Source organism: Cheilinus undulatus, linkage group 17 (genome assembly GCF_018320785.1).
Source record: "Cheilinus undulatus linkage group 17, ASM1832078v1, whole genome shotgun sequence".
Taxonomy (NCBI): Eukaryota; Metazoa; Chordata; class Actinopteri; order Labriformes; family Labridae; genus Cheilinus; species Cheilinus undulatus.
Window position 1 is genome coordinate 33,004,156 of NC_054881.1, and position 16,021 is coordinate 33,020,176.

The 16,021-nt window shown below is 39.3% G+C and overlaps 1 protein-coding gene across 1 annotated transcript; it reads left to right on the forward strand.

Annotated features, from left to right (window-relative positions):
- The first annotated feature begins 79 nt into the window (after positions 1 to 79).
- Positions 80 to 15,937, forward strand: tmem120b (transmembrane protein 120B). The gene is made up of 12 exons (XM_041810460.1): positions 80 to 198; positions 4,008 to 4,126; positions 4,401 to 4,517; positions 4,884 to 4,943; positions 5,024 to 5,119; positions 5,214 to 5,303; positions 6,642 to 6,707; positions 6,817 to 6,878; positions 9,146 to 9,238; positions 9,472 to 9,536; positions 9,805 to 9,873; positions 12,620 to 15,937. Exons 1-12 carry the CDS (start codon positions 136 to 138, stop codon positions 12,734 to 12,736), a joined length of 1,017 nt encoding a protein of 338 aa, XP_041666394.1. The 5' UTR covers positions 80 to 135; the 3' UTR covers positions 12,737 to 15,937.
- The last annotated feature ends 84 nt before the right edge of the window (positions 15,938 to 16,021 follow it).

Consider the following 16,021-nt stretch of genomic DNA (forward strand, 5'->3'; position numbering starts at 1 on the left):
ACAGTGTTTTACGTTGTGCGCATGCTCCGTGTACCCCGGTTAAAACAGCGTCTGAGTGGACAGTCGGTGTGAGGAGAGACTCGAGGTGAATCTGTGTGAAGCCGTCCTCTTTGCTACATCAGCGACTGTACCACAATGTCCAAACCGAAGTTTCAGACAGATTGGGAGGAAATTGACGAGGAATATCAACAATTACAGGTGAAAGAAGACACCAACACATGCACATCATCTATGATGGATTGTTGCTTTGTAGCATGTTTAGGATGGCACTGACAGCCGATACTCTGGCGGCTACGTTAGTTTAGATGGCTCTTTCTTATTCGTCATTCATTCTCAGCCCTGCCGTAAACGCTGCAGTTTGACCAATAAGCGCTCTGTTGGTGGCAATATGTATCAGAAGGATAGAAAATGTATCTCTGGAGGGTTATTCTCCTTAACTTTACTGCAACATCCCTGTGTTTTTGGAGCTAACGTTAGCAGCAGGTTGCTTGTCTTGCTGCCTGAGCGGCTAGTGAGCAGCTACAGTAACTTAGCTAACCTCACACCATCATTGTGCAATTCATATTGTTAAATAAATCCTACCAAAGTTACTGGAAGCCCGCAAAGGAAACTCGGGGTGTTTTATTCACTGTCACTTTTCCTTTGGAAATAATTTCATGGCCAGCGAATTCACAATTGAAGAGCTAGCTCCCGTTTGCTAGCTGGCTAAATGGAAACAACAATATAAAGAGTGAATGACATTAAAGAATGCCGCGTACTTTGGGGTAGATTTTATCATGACGTGGTCCTGAGCGTGTTACAGCCCAACCACTCCTCTCTTGTAGCTGAGACGTGGAGAAATGATGCAATCAAAGTATACAATCTGGAGCTGCTCCGTAGGGAAAGGCGACAAAGATGACTGTCAGCTTTCCATTGAGTTCAGATATGTCACCTGCAAAGACAGTCACTCAAACACAGGTGCTTCTCTAAACAGGGTACTTTTTCTTACATCTGTGGCTTTCCAAGTCCTAACTGTGTGGGTCAGTGGGTTTTAAGTGACACCATGTGTTAGGTCACTAAGGAACCTTTAGAATTAGACATGTTCTTAATCCATCTTTATGCTTATTAGTAAGGCAGCTGCTATGTAATGAATGAGGAATGAAATCTGCTTAGCTTTGCTTTTTCCTTCCTCGTCCTTTGTGTTTTTAAAATGCTGCAGATGTTAAAGCCTGGTTGCACAGGTAGCAAATTGTTTCCAACATACTCCTGCAATAGCAGGAAAGTCCACAATATTAGGTGCCTGAAACTTCTGATTTGTTTACTTTGTATGCAAAATAGTTTTTAAGGCTTCATATTGAGGTTAGAATATTGTGGTATCAAGATGGCCTAAGGCACATCAGGTGCACATGTGGTAAGGCATAGATTCTCATCAACAATCAGTGAGGTCAGAGTCTTTTGGAATTTCAAACAAGATCAAATTAGCTAAGTACTGTCAAAGACAATGCATTTTGTTTACATGCAAACTGCGTTATAAACATATTTCTAAGCAGGTTTACAATGGAAAAGAACCTTTTTAAAAGTCTTTCTCCCGTTGCCCTTTATCAAATGAAACCTAAATTGAGGACATTTTCCCAGAGATTAAAAAATTTTGGCTAAATAGGTGCTTAAAAGTTCCAAAATGATACCATTTTAGAGACAAAACATTTAGGCTACTGATAACTGAAAGGAAAATTTTAGCCAGAGACTGTACTTTGATTTTGCGTCAATACTATTCTTCAGAGCTACCTAGAGGACTAAACTGGAGGGCAATCTGCTCAGCTGTGATGCTAAACTGCAGGAGCTGCAGAGTAAGGTTGTCATTAGTGCTGCAAGATGGTAATGCTGTGCGATTGATACTGGGCAATATTTGAATTTGCAATTACAATATAATATATAAATGGTGTCATGAAAAATGCAGAGAATGATAGTAGTTTTGAATTGTGTGTATCTCAACATCTTTGTCAAATTAACAAGTTTTAGTCCTTAGAACACACTCTAAAGTATAAAGAGTAATGATGAATACAGAGAAAGGCATCAGCTAAAGCAGGTCTGCCATTCCAACTTGAAACATCATTAATTATTTGTTCATGTGGCCAGTATTTACAGATGATATAGGCAGATTTTTATTGGCAATATATTAGTTGTAGATGGCAGCAGAAATGTTCCTATCTGCCGATGTGTTCTACAAAAAGGGTGAGCGCTCAGTGAAGAAGTCCCTAAACCTAGATGATCCTCACTATATGCCTCTACAAGTCAACTGTGCCGACAGATGGGCAGCAAGAAGCTGACACGTCACCAGGGTTGTCAAGTGGGAGCCCCCCTTTGTCAGTGTTTTGTCCAGTTAGTCCCACGACACCTCCAGAAGGCTGAACAGTGATCTCCAGTGTCCCAGAGCTACCCCCCTCCATGCCAGCTCTCACTGCCCACCATGCCAACACAGAGACATTGTCTTTCTTAGCTACCCTACTACATGGTTAAACAGCATTGCCACCTTCAACAGACTAAGGCTCAGCAAGAGAGTGGGGGAGGCAGAGCAAGGGTCAGGTGCCCTGATTGGGGCTAGCACTCACCCCCACCGGACTAGCCTGATAGCTTGAGGCTCTACAGCTCCCTTCTACCTACCCTTCCACAACTCCAACTACAAAAAGACTACCATTCCTATCACTGCCACGACACATGAAACTGCAAAAGCTTCACAAGAGATACTGAGGAGAGGGAGCTTAGCAAGAGGGTGGGGGAGGCAGAGCAAGGGTGAGGTACCCTGGCTGGGGCTAGCACTCACCCCCACTGGACTGGGCTGACAATGTTTAACATTGCAACGAAGCAATACAAAGTTTTTTTTTCATCTTCTTTTTGTGTAAGACTCCTAGTATGTCAACATTTTCTCTCATGTTTGTCCATGAAAACAGATCAAAGTTTTCAAACTGGACACTTCCTCTGCCTTGTAAAAAGAAACCTTGTGTTTTGATTTGATTCAGCAGATTTACTAGATGCCAGCATGAAATTGTTTGGACACGTGGGTACCTGATATCTGTTTATCCTACATGTTATGGCTGATGGCCAATGTTTCTGAAGAGGGCCAATACTGATGTTTACCGATGCATCAGTGCATCCTTACACCCAATAATGGGTTACTTCTGGGTTTATAGTAGGACTGAATGTCTGTCAAACACATGATATCAAAAACAATTGAAGTATTATTATTGAACTTTATTGCAGGCTTTACTGAGAAAATTGTAAACAAGAAACTGTCACATGCTGAGATGGATAGCATTTTTAAATCTCCCTCAAACAGTGTTTTCTTACATTTATGGTCAAAATAGCATATCTGCACCTATACACTAAGACTGATATCATTTATGATCCTATTCTGTCCAGAAGACACATTGTCTGGGATCTGTCCTGAAGGTTTCTATTTGTGCGTAACATAAAGTTTGTCATAGTTGTGGAAATCTTTCCTAGGGGGGCTGGGAATGAGCCTGTTACCTTAGACCAAAGGATTATCTCTGCTGACTGTGCATCCTCTTCTCTACATACTGTACTCAGACACACACACATAGTCCAGTCTTATGAGCCTGTGCTGGGTAAAGTGGAGACAGCTGCTAAAATGTATATTTTGCCAGATAATTCCATTTCATGGGCTGTTTGTGTTCAGATAAAAGGGTCAGACAAGATTTCACAGGTTGAGGCATTTCCATCCCTGCTGAATGGAGGCATTGTTTGCCTTTTCAGTGCTGTCCATTGAGGATTTATTTAGCTGAAATGTTAGAGATTTGGACACACTTTCAATCTTTTAAAGAAGGATTTTCAGAGAAATATGAAAAAAACTTGTTTAATGTTTATTTCTGTATCATCAATCAGCAGCACTACATAGTTTTACCTGAAAGGTTTGTCACTGCATCTATCTTCAATTTTTGACATGTCTTTTCAGCTGCCTTCTTGACCCTTTGAATTCTCTGCGCTTACTTTGTTTTTTGTTCGGTCTCCAGGAAACCCACAAAATATACAGACAAAAGCTTGAGGAGCTCACCAATCTTCAGGCGACGTGCAGCAGCTCCATCAGTAAACAGAGAAAAAGCCTCAAAGACCTACGGCTCAGTTTGACCAAGTACGTATTCTCTGATCATGAATTCATATGCCTTTCATTGATTGTTTAGTCCGGGAAAATTTGGGCAACAATGGGGTGAAGTTTGTTGAAAGTTGAGGTTTGGGCAGCCAAGTCATAAAGAAGCTCAAAGGCGTTGTTAATATTATGAATAGTTGAGGAAGTTTGAATAGATTTTATGGATTAAAAGGATTTTTGTGGTTCTCCTGCTGTTGTTGTATTGCTTTCATATTTCTAACTCTAAGACGCTCTTTAAATGTTTTTTTTTTCCATACAGGTGTGGGGAAACGTGTGATGGAAAAGACTTAGAACTAATAAAGGACATCAAAACACAAATAAAAGAAAAAGAAAATGTCTTCTTTGATATGGAGGCATATTTACCAAAGAAAAATGGGTTGGTACTTGATTTCATTTTTTTAACTCACCATTACAGCAGGGATTCCCAAAGTGAGGCCCATGCATGGCCCTTTAGGGGGGTCAAAGCTATGACAAGTAGGGCTGGCAAGGCTAAATAAAACATCAAGCACTGCTAGAGAAGACTGCCATGCAAACATAAAAGCTAACAACGAATCTACACTAGCTACTAAAACAAAGACAAGAACTGGATTCTGGCTCTATGCTTTATCTTCATTATCCCACACGCTCCCTGTTTGAGAAAGGTTTATGATGACATTAGTTTATGTGGGGATGGGTGGGATTGCTTGAGAATATTTTCACATTATTCATCTTACTTCTCTAAGGTTCTTGTGTTTGTTTTCAGGCTCTACCTGAATTTGGTTCTTGGAAATGTGAACGTAACTCTCCTCAGCAACCAGGCAAAGTAAGTCAGATCTTCAGGCTTGACAACAGCGCGAAAGACTGGTTGCACGCATTCATAATTGTCTTTAATATCTCCCACAGATTTGCATACAAAGACGAATATGAGAAGTTTAAGCTTTATATGACGATAATCCTGATGTTTGGAGCAATAACCTGCCTCTTCTTTCTCAACTGTCGGTGAGATAACTCATTTTTTTCTGATCAGTCTCAACTGCTGTCTGAGATGTATTAAAAGGGTTGGCTCACTATGACATTTTCTGTGTGTGTTTAGAGTCACTGATGAAATTTTCAACTTTTTGCTGGTGTGGTACTATTGCACATTGACTATAAGGGAAAGCATCCTAATGAGCAACGGCTCCAGGTGAGATTTAATGTGACATATTTCTGTGGCTTTTCAATGAAAGGTTTGTGTTTGAAAAATATAGTTCTTAAATGACAGAGTTTACAGTTCTCTTTTTAGAATTAAATTTTTAGGGACATACAGAGCATTAAGAGGGTATTCAGACCCCCTTCTCTTTTTTCTTACGTTGCAGCCTGATGCTGCAGTCAAAAAAATCTTTTTATTCCCAGTATTCTACACTAATTATGACAAAGTGAAAACATTAATTTAGTATTTTTTGGAAATTTATTAAAAATAAAAAACTGAAAATCACACTGACATATGTATTCAGACCCTCAGCAACAACATTGTAAATTTATCTCAGGTGCCCAATTGTCTCAGTCATTTAGAAATGTTTCTATACTATGACTGGAGTCCACCAGTGGAAAATTAAATTGACTGGACATGATTTGGAAAGGCACACACCTCTCTATAGAAGACTTCACAGCGTAACCAGTGTAAGCATAACCAAGCCGTGAGGTTAAAGGAACTGCCTGCAGAGCTCAGAGACAGGATTGTTGCAAGGCAATTCTCAAATAGGATAATTTGACACAACCAGGACTCCAAGAGCATGTTGCCTGGCCAAACTGAGCAATTAGAGGGGGAAGGGCCTTAGTGAGAGAGGTGACCAGGAACCTGATGGTCACTCTGACTGAGCTCCAGAGATCCTGTGTGGAGATGGGAGAACGTTGCTGAAGGACAACCAACACTGCAGCCCTCAGTGCAACATGCATGAAAGTCCATTTGGCTTTTATTTTGAGTTCTTTGCAAACTCCAAGCAGGGTTTCATGCCTTTTGCACTGAGGAGAGGCTTCCATACAGCTACTCTGCCATGAAGCCCATATTGGTTAAGGGATGCAGATCAGGAGAGGAACCTGAACTAAATTTCAAGTGTGTTTGCAAAGGGTCTGAATACTTATGTCAATGTGATATTTCAGAATTTAATTTTAATAACATAGAAAAATTAATTAAATTCTGTTTTCACTTTTGTCCTAATGGAGTGCTGAGTCCAGATTGATGAGAATAAAAAAGATTTTTAAATTTTTACTGTAGCATCAGGCTACAACATTAGAAAACTGATATAACTGAAGAGAGTTTAATATTTTCCTACTGTAGCTGTAAGTACCTGGTTCATTCTTGTACCTCCAGCATCTGTTGTCATCAGGATTTCCCATCCTTCGAAGTCAAGTTCATGTCTAGTGATACAAATTTTTTTTGTGTGTATTGGATTTTGCTCTAACCTCTCTGGGGTTTTCTCACATTTGACACATCTGATGACTCATTATCTGTACAATCGTAACATTATTTTGTGCCTCACAGGATCAAAGGTTGGTGGGTTTCTCACCATTATGTATCGACCTTTCTGTCAGGTGTGATGCTCACCTGGTGAGTCTCTGTTTCTGTTCATGTTTTGAACTTGCAGTTAAGTAACTACTAAGGAAAAAAAAGTGACGTTTTCTCTTTAAGTTTTGATATATGTTGTGTCTTCTCACAGGCCAGAGGGGCCTATGTATCAGATGTTTAGGAGCCAGTTCCTCGCTTTCTCCATTTATCAAAGTAAGAAATTGTTACCTTTTTTAACAAGCTTGAGGAAAAGGTGTGCTCATGTTTTTTGGGGTACTTTTGTACTGCAGTTTTGAGTTTCATTTGTCAATGGGTCAACGTTTTTGGTTATAACAAGACACACTATTGTTAACATGTGGAGATTTAAGCCCTGCGAGGTGTTTCGATTTTCATATTCAAAAAGACTGAAATTAATACTGAAACCTCTGCAAAACCCAAAAGGCAAACAAGACAACAGCATTAAGATTCACTGATCATGCAGATGAGAATAAAAGTATTAGCCCTCCAATGAAAGTTTTATATTTTTAAAGAATTTCCCAACTGCTGTTAAACAGAGCAAGGAATTTTTAACACAGCTTTCCAAAAATCCTAGGTGCTTATATTATTTAACTTTGCATACAGGAACAAAATTATTACACAAAAACCTAAAACTACCAGGGTCCAATTTATAAACTTCTTTAGAACTGACCTTTTTGTTCAACTATATTACAAACCACTGTTGTTCAATGATGTGCTTTAACTTTGTAAAGCTCATAGCTTGTCAAATCATGTTAAAACTGAGGGTTATCTTCCCATTTACACACTTTATAAAAACTTCTCTGCCATCAGCTGCACTTTCTGACCAAGTTCCCTCAAACACATAACTCTACATCCAACCCTTGTGCACAGTGTGGCCCCACTAGACATCTCCAAGCTGTGTCGAGCTGCCCTGCTCAGCTGCACTTATTCTTTTCAATTGAGCAGTCATTTTGACAAACACTCCATAAGGTGAAAACAGACCGCCCAACCAAATTTCACACAATGAGGGAGGAGAGCTGTTGCTCACAGTCCCTGAATACTTTTTGAGTAGCTTGAGCGAACCTGGAAGTCAGCTTTTAGTGATTGTGAGCTCACTGGAAGCAAAACTACTATACTGTTTGAAGTCAGATTTTTTTTTTTACTTCACAGAGCCTCTGATCTCTTTGATTGAAGTGTTTCCTGCTAAATCCTTTATCTTTACACTGTAGGGTTTTCATTATCTGCAATAAACAGTCAAAGTTTTTTCTTTGGGAAATATTTAGCATTTTATGTTTGAAATTACCTTGTTACAGAGGTTTCCATTTTAACAGGTTTTCTGTTGATTTGATCCGCTATGAAATATTATGGATATCGTGCAGCGTGTTGCTTGTCCAGTAATTTATGGGCTAGAAACTCTTATATCAAGTTGTCTTATTGACACACTCCTACTTTTGTGTTGTTGTTTTTTAAAAGCTGACATGATTTAGAAAAACAGTCATAGTAATCAAGAACTGAACTGAGGCATCAGCTCAGGTTAATTTTGAATGATGCCTATAGCCCTTTTCACACGGGATTAGTATTACCCAAGGACCTCTGGTAATTTGTCATAATCATGCAGGACATCTGCATTTTTAATTACGAATCAACCACGCCTGTAATTTATAGAGTAAAAATTCCAGGGCTAATTACCTACCATATTTCAGCACACACAGAGGTCCACAGGTAATACTAATCCCATGCAGACAGGCATCTCTGTAATTTAGGGTGGTAATTCGGATTTTTAAAAGGTCCTTGCAACTTTTTCTTATCGTTGAAAAAAAATTAAATAAAATTCCATCCTGTGTTTAAAAATGACGCTCACAACATTGCATTTTTGTATTAACTTTAGACCTAAAAATTCACTGCCGACATTGCTGCAACCATGCCGCACCCTCATGTTTCCTACAGAAATGCACTGCATCAAACACTTGTCTCAGGGGGTGATTCATAAATTATTAGAGGTCCACAGGTTATTCTAATCCTATGCAAATAGTATTTAAGAAGCTGTCGTTAGGCTGTTGGTATTTTGCTGCTGCTGTAGCCTAAATGAAACAGGTTTTCTGTCAACATCTATTGTGACCACAGAAGGGAAGTGACTTATCTTATACCGCTGGTTTCAGTCATTAACTAAAGCATGTAGCACATGTTTACTTGTGGTGTGACAGATAACATGACAGGGTTTTCAGGTCAAGAGTTTTGGATGAGAGGTCACATGTTATACGGATGTTCTCTTGTTTTAAACGCTCTTAAATACAACTGTAACAGAGGCAGATGGCTGTTATTGTTCTTTACCTAATATAAATTGCAAAAGTTCATATTACAGTAACCTCTTTCTGTTAAATGGGTAAATAAGCAGTTGTAAGCTCAAGTCATCTGCAACTATTTGATCTGCTGTGTTCTGTGCTGACTGTGCCGTCTTTTTTCTTGATCTATTTGTCTTTCAGGCTTTGTTCAGTTCCTACAGTACTACTACCAGAGTGGCTGCTTATACCGGCTGCGAGCTCTGGGAGAGAGAAATCAGCTGGACCTCACAGTGGGTGAGTAGTAAGCTATTTTTGGTCGTAGTCATTTCAATCGTTTGAACTCTTGAGCCATCTGCAGCACCATGTCTGCGGAAAAATGGGGGGAAAGGTTGCTAACATCAGTGTGCTGCTGCTTCACAGATGTTTGAAGCAGTCTGTGCCTTTTCCTCTAAAATGTTGCTAATACTGATAGACTTGAAAATTAATTTGTAATCTCTGTGTAAAGTGTTAGTTTTTTGTCTCTGCAGAGGGATTTCAGTCATGGATGTGGAGAGGCCTCACATTTCTTTTGCCATTTCTCTTTTTTGGCCATGTAAGTCACAGTTTCTACTTTAGTATCAAATTAATCTACAACTTTATCACTCAAAATATGTGAAAATCAGGAGGACACTGCACAGCTCTAGTTGTGGTTTCATAAAATTTCACCACACTGATCTTGAATATCTTTTATGTGCACATTAAAAGCACTTAATTGGCAAAGTGTTGGCCTTTTGGACTGGCTGTGTCAGCTGATGTGGATCAAAGTTAATTTTGTGTGCACAGTGACATCACAAAAGACAATGCGTCCTTTTCCTCCACAGTTTTGGCAGCTGTACAACTCAGTGACCCTGTTTCGTTTGGCAGGACATGAGGACTGTAAGGAGTGGCAGGTAAGGATCGCATTAGCACATCCATTGGATAATTGTTTGCAGAAAAGAAAAAACGGTGACAGGCTTGCTCCCATGAGAAGCTTTTCATGGAGATGAAACAGACTGGATTCAATGTGATGTGTCTTCATAACCTATGAAAGTAAATGTGTTCTGCAGCGACAAGATTGATTCTTTCTTTATGATCATTTTTAATGCCTGAAACCCCCCGGGGTGGGTGTCATAGTTTTATTGTGTGCTGCCAAAGCCTTGTTGTTTAAAACATTTTCCAAGGCAAAGATTTTCCCAGGTAACCTTGCTAAGAAGATGGATACACCCGTTTCTGTGTTTCTCACTGGTGAATCCATCTTGCAAAGCTCCCGTCTGAGCCGTTTGGGCCCGGTTAGAAAGTGACAGGACCAATCAGCGACAAGGGGCAGTACTTTCAGGCGTGGCGGAGTTGTGACGTAAGCAAGCAGCAATAAGAGACCGGTGTAATTATGGCGGAAGAGATTAGTGTGGATGCTGCTAAAGTGCCAGTTTTATCAGAACTTGATGAAATTTCTGCGTTAACGGAAGAGCAAAGAACAGCATTAAGCTGTTTTCTTTTCAAAAACGACAAAAGTCATGTACTGACATGTCTACAGTCGCCATGGTTTATGTAGTTCTCTATGGAGTTTAGTCCTCGGGAGGGGCACAGCTTGGTTAGCGGCTACGTCACGTTTTGTTGCTCTGATTGGCCTATAGAGATGTGACAGACAGAACGTTCATCCTGTCTCCCTCCAAGTGTTTTTTCAAAGGCTCTGCCCTTTCCCAAACGCTGTCTATGAGTGGTTTACCAGATGGATGTGTGAAACATATCCATCTAGCGTGTTAGGTTATCTCTCAGGCTGATCTGGTTAAAAGGAGGCTGTACTTTAGTGAAGACCAGGGGTTTCATTTATAAAACAGTTGGTAGAAACCAGACTTAAATTGTGCATGCGCCCAAACCTCAGAAACGGTGTGCACCAAAAATTATTTGGATTTATAAAACTGTGCCCACACACATCTTCCCAGTCCACCTGGAAATGTGCGCATGTAGATCTGCCTTTTGTTTCACCTTTACACGCTTACATTCAGTCTTTAATGGGCAATGCTAAGCTTCTTATGAATGGAAAAAAAAAAATACTAATGAGCTGGTACATCAAAGGCTTTCACAGATGAACCATGACGGCAACCAGAAGAAGGTCCAAAAAAAAAACAAAAAAAACTTTTTGGATACTATTAATGATGATGTGGATAGTGAAATACAGTTTGTGTTTAGTGAAATTAATTGTCTCAGATTCATAGATATACAAAATGGTTTCAATTCACCTCCTCACCTTGTGTCACCAGTTTCCCTCTAGCTCTATAATGCTCATACGCATGGGTCACAGCTGGCTTACAGGTGCACACATTTTACCACCAGGTCAGTTTTTATAGATCCAGGCCAGGGAACTCTTGTAAATGAGATTCTTAATCTCATTGAGGTTTTCCTGGTTAAATACATTTAAATAATATCACATATTTTGTTTGGAAAGTGGCACACGCCAACTTCAGGCCACGTTATAAATGAGCTCCCAGGACTTCCACATGTTCGGAACAAGATTAGTAATGACTGTTTTTTTGTTTCAGAGGAGGCACCAAAATCAACAAACCATAAGTTACTTGCAGAAGCTTTTAGTTCACAAATGCGTTCTGCTTTTTTGTAGAGCCCTACAGCCTGTGTGCCTATTTCAGTTTCTTTTTTGAAAGAAAGTCTGGTTTAGATTTCGAAGAATTTAATCCCCACCTACTGGAAAATCTGGTGTTCAAGACACATTTTATTACCTTTTAAGTAGGGATGCAAAATATTGGATTTCTGCCAATTTTTACAAGTTTATTCAGCTGATGTTTAAATGTAGTTTAGATATGAAACGTCAATCCTTTAAACACACAATTTAAGTTTAAGGATGAACAAATTAACTTATTTTAGTCCTTTAAACAGACTTTAAAGTATAAGGAAAGATGAGGAATAAAGAAAAAACTTGAGCTGATGAAGGTCTGTTGGTCCAGCCTGAAACTCAAATTACTCATTTGTTTGTATGACCAGTAGTTACAGCTGATATAGGCAGATTTTTATAAATAACAGCAGAAATTTTCATCTGCAAATACTAATAATTCACTTTTTAAGCTAATATCTGCAGATAACAATGATATCATGCATATAGTTGGGATCCATAGACCAGTTTAAAATGCTAAGGCATGCTCCGTTATTACCAACCTGCTGCTATTGAAGATTGGCCTTCTGTGAAGTGAAGTTCATGTCCCAACTACTTTAACAAAAGTGCTTGTCCCTATTACTATGCAAATATTGATATGAAGTTAATAAAGTTAGCTAAATTTACAAGTGTACCCCAATATAGGCAATTTATTCATCTTATTCTCTCCAGTAGAAGATATAGGAATAATAATACTATCAAGTTTCAGGTGGAACAGATGACGTTCAAATATTTTGATCTTCAAGTTGCTCTAATAATCAGGATTAGCATCTCGTTAATATGCAAGGTCCCAATCTGAGAAGGCACTGGAAGTCACGCCCACATTTCAAAGAACATAGGGGCTAGGAATAAGGTGGATACCATAAACCTGATATCATGAGTTGGGTGTATTGTTTCATCATCATGTCTATGCCTTTCTACCATTTAGAAATACAGCTACAGTAATATTTTGACTTTTTGGCTTATGCACTTCTTTTTCTCTTTCTCTTTAGGTATTTATGCTGGCGCTGACATTTCTCGTCCTATTCCTTGGAAATTTTCTCACCACGTTAAAAGTTGTTCACCAAAAGATTCAGAAAAACCAGGATAAGGTGCAAAAAAATGACTGAGAACAAAAGTCAGCCACATACTTCAGATGCAGCAAACGGCCAGTAATTTTCAAGCAACACGCACAATCGCTTCACAAACTGACCACGGTACGATCAAGCCGCGAGGACACAAAGCCGCTCTTCCTCTCAGGCTTTGATGACGACAGCAGCAGCGTCCAGCCAAAGTTTCCGGCCAGCAGGCTTTTTTTTTTTGTTTTTTTTGTTTTGTTTTGTTTTGTTTTTTTTAATTGCTTCCGATGAGCTGTCGTCGACTTTGCTGCACAGTCGTCACATCTCAGAATGGCCTCACGTGCTAGATGAACAGTGTGTCGCTTTCTCCTGTACATAGAGGAAAGAATGTGTGTTTTATTTGGGTGTTTGTGTCAGTGCATGAGAGCCTCTGTTCAAATCATATGCAACTAAAAGAGAGCAGGTAGCATCGAGTGAAGGACCAGAACGTAGTTTGCCTTTGAAGACCTAAAGTCTGTTGTGTACATGCTTCATACTTCTGTGAAGTAGTGATGGTCAAACTGTCTCTGGCTTCAACAAAGCTGGTCAACTTGGCATCGCGCTGAAACAACTATGTTTTATGTAGTTCTCAAAGTCCTGATGTGCTATTTCACTGCTCCCCAGTATTTTTAACCTTTAGCCACTTAAGGTAAGTATAGGTCCACATCATTGACTGTATATTAATATGGACAACATCTCTCTGTCTATTGTACAAAAGTGAAGCCAAGATATAATGGGCACAGGCGTGTTACACTGTCGATGCAGTTTAGAGCCAAGACACTTGAAGAAGGAAGGTGGCAGTGCTTGAATAGCAGAATTTATGCCTATCCTCTCCAGGTAGCCTGAAGCACAAATTTACTGATGAAACATCAGGATTCCCCTAGGTCAGTACAGTCCACAGTTAGAGACGCTCCTAGCAACTGATGTCGTTGTCAGTAAAATGTTGATTTTAATTCAGACAAAATAACTGGTCCAAAGCAAGAACTTTTGGAATTTTGCAATAAATACTGTCAGATTGGCTTGATGAGTGCAGCTAGCGTTAGCAGTGCTAGCACCACTGTTTTCCTCTACCCTAACCCTAAATGTCCACAGACCTGTGCTGAATGTGGTTCTCCGCGTCAGTTGCCACCCCACATACAAGTTTATCTCAATATTCTAGATCGAAATACTGCCAAATATAAGATGCCATCCATATAACATACTTGTTTACATCAGGGCAATAGAGCTAGCACTAGAGCCAGGCTCATTAACCTGAGCTACCGCCAGTATGTTCAGCACATGGAAATATTAATAATTCGTTCAAACAACCATTGATTTTAGTACTGTCTGGCATCATTTAACCCTTTTGCCGACTGGCTGCATAAATCCTTGGTTCCCAGTAGAATATTTTCTGTGTCAGTTTGCATAAGAAGCTCATGTTTATCAGGCTGAAATGCAGCAAGGAGCCACATTCATCAACATAGATGTCAGTATGAAGGTTACATCTTGTCTTTTTCATCAGATCAGTTTAATCATCATGATTATAAACTACCGCAACAGAGTTGAGTTTAACAAAGTTTAATTTCATTTGTATAATATCGTTATGGTTAGACCCATGTCCCATCTGGTAACATGGATCAGGTGGGAGTTGTAGCGCATATTGCAGCCAGTCAGCAGAGGTTGCTCCGGTTCAGATGCAAGCCTACATACAAGTTTATCTCAATATTCTAGATCAAAAGACTGCCAGATACAAGAAGCTATCCATTAGCATGCTTGTTTACACCAGGGCAATAGAGCTAGCACTGGAGCTATGCACATTAACCTGAGCTACAGCCAGTATGGCCAGCACCTAGAAATATGAATAATCTGCTAAAGCAACACTTAATTCTGATACCAACTTGCATGCCTGACTTTTTTTTTTACCCTTTTATTGTCCAGCTGCGCAGATCCTTAGCTCACAGCAGAACATTTTTCTGTGCCAGTTTGCAGCTGGTGCTCATGTTTATGGAAAGACAACAGAATCCAGTTTGGTAATGTTTAAATTGGCGTCGGTACCATGGCCCAGCTGGGATTTATAGCGCAAGTTTCAGTCAGTCAGCAGGTGGAGCGCTGAATATTTTGGCTTCACTCCCATCCAACTTCTGTTCCGTCCATCTTAATATACAGTCCTCAATTTTACGAACAGAAATCTGATACTTACTGCCCAAAATGAAAATTTCAGGAACTTTTGCTGTTATTTTTGTACGTCTGTAGCAGATTTTTGTTGTTTACTAGTTTTACATTCGTCTGACTTTAAGGGAATGCAACACAAATCTTCCCTTCAGGCAGCGGTTACAAAAGCCATAAATGATTTTTAGTATCCTCTAATGCCTAAACTGGGTAAGCTGAATAAGTCAGATGAATACAGACACAAAATCCTGTACTGTCTCAAAGGAAGTCATCTTGTCGAACCATTTCTAGCTGTAACACTTTTATGTTCTCACTAACATAATGCGAACCGTTTAATAAGAAACATAATCTTTCATGGTTAAGACTGTAAGTGTGTCACATTTTGTTACAAAAAAGGGATCTGAGATGTTCACAGTTTGATTTTTCAAAACTGTGCTGACAATACTTGACACTTGTACTTCCCTTCTTGTTGTATGATGTTGCAGAAATGATCAAATGCTGCTATTAGTGCTGGTACTGTAAGATAAGGATGCAAGATGATAAAAATGTGCTGGATTATGTTTCAAAATCCACTAAATCATAAGCCTATTAAGTTTTTAACAGCCAAAAATTTTTGGCGTTTGCTCTATTTCACTGTCTGTTAGCCTGGATCATGTTACATGAGGGATTTTGTGCTTGTTTAAACACCTCTTTTTGTCATGTCCCCAATGCCTTATTGTACCCTCAGCATGTCACAACAAAAGAAAAATGAAGAGTTGTGTTACTTTTTTCACTGTCATGCCCCACAAAGCAATCATGCATAAGAAAATCATAGTTTTCATGTTTTCACTGTAATTTTTTTTAGCTAAATGAAGCTCAGTGAGTCAAAAATGAAGTTGCATTTGATACTACAGCTGCCAGAATGCACAAAATATTTTGTTTTCTTATTTTATGATGTAGCTAATGTTACATGTTTCCATTGATCAATTCAACACTGTAACAGGTGCCTGAGTCTGATCAGTAATCCGAGACAGTTTCTCAATCTGTGTACATTGTTGTTTAAAAAATAATAAAACCCTAAATGAATATTTTCCCTGTGATTGTGGCCCAAACATCTGGGCTATTGCATACAGGTGCATCTAGAAACAAAATTTAAAATATCATGTAAAA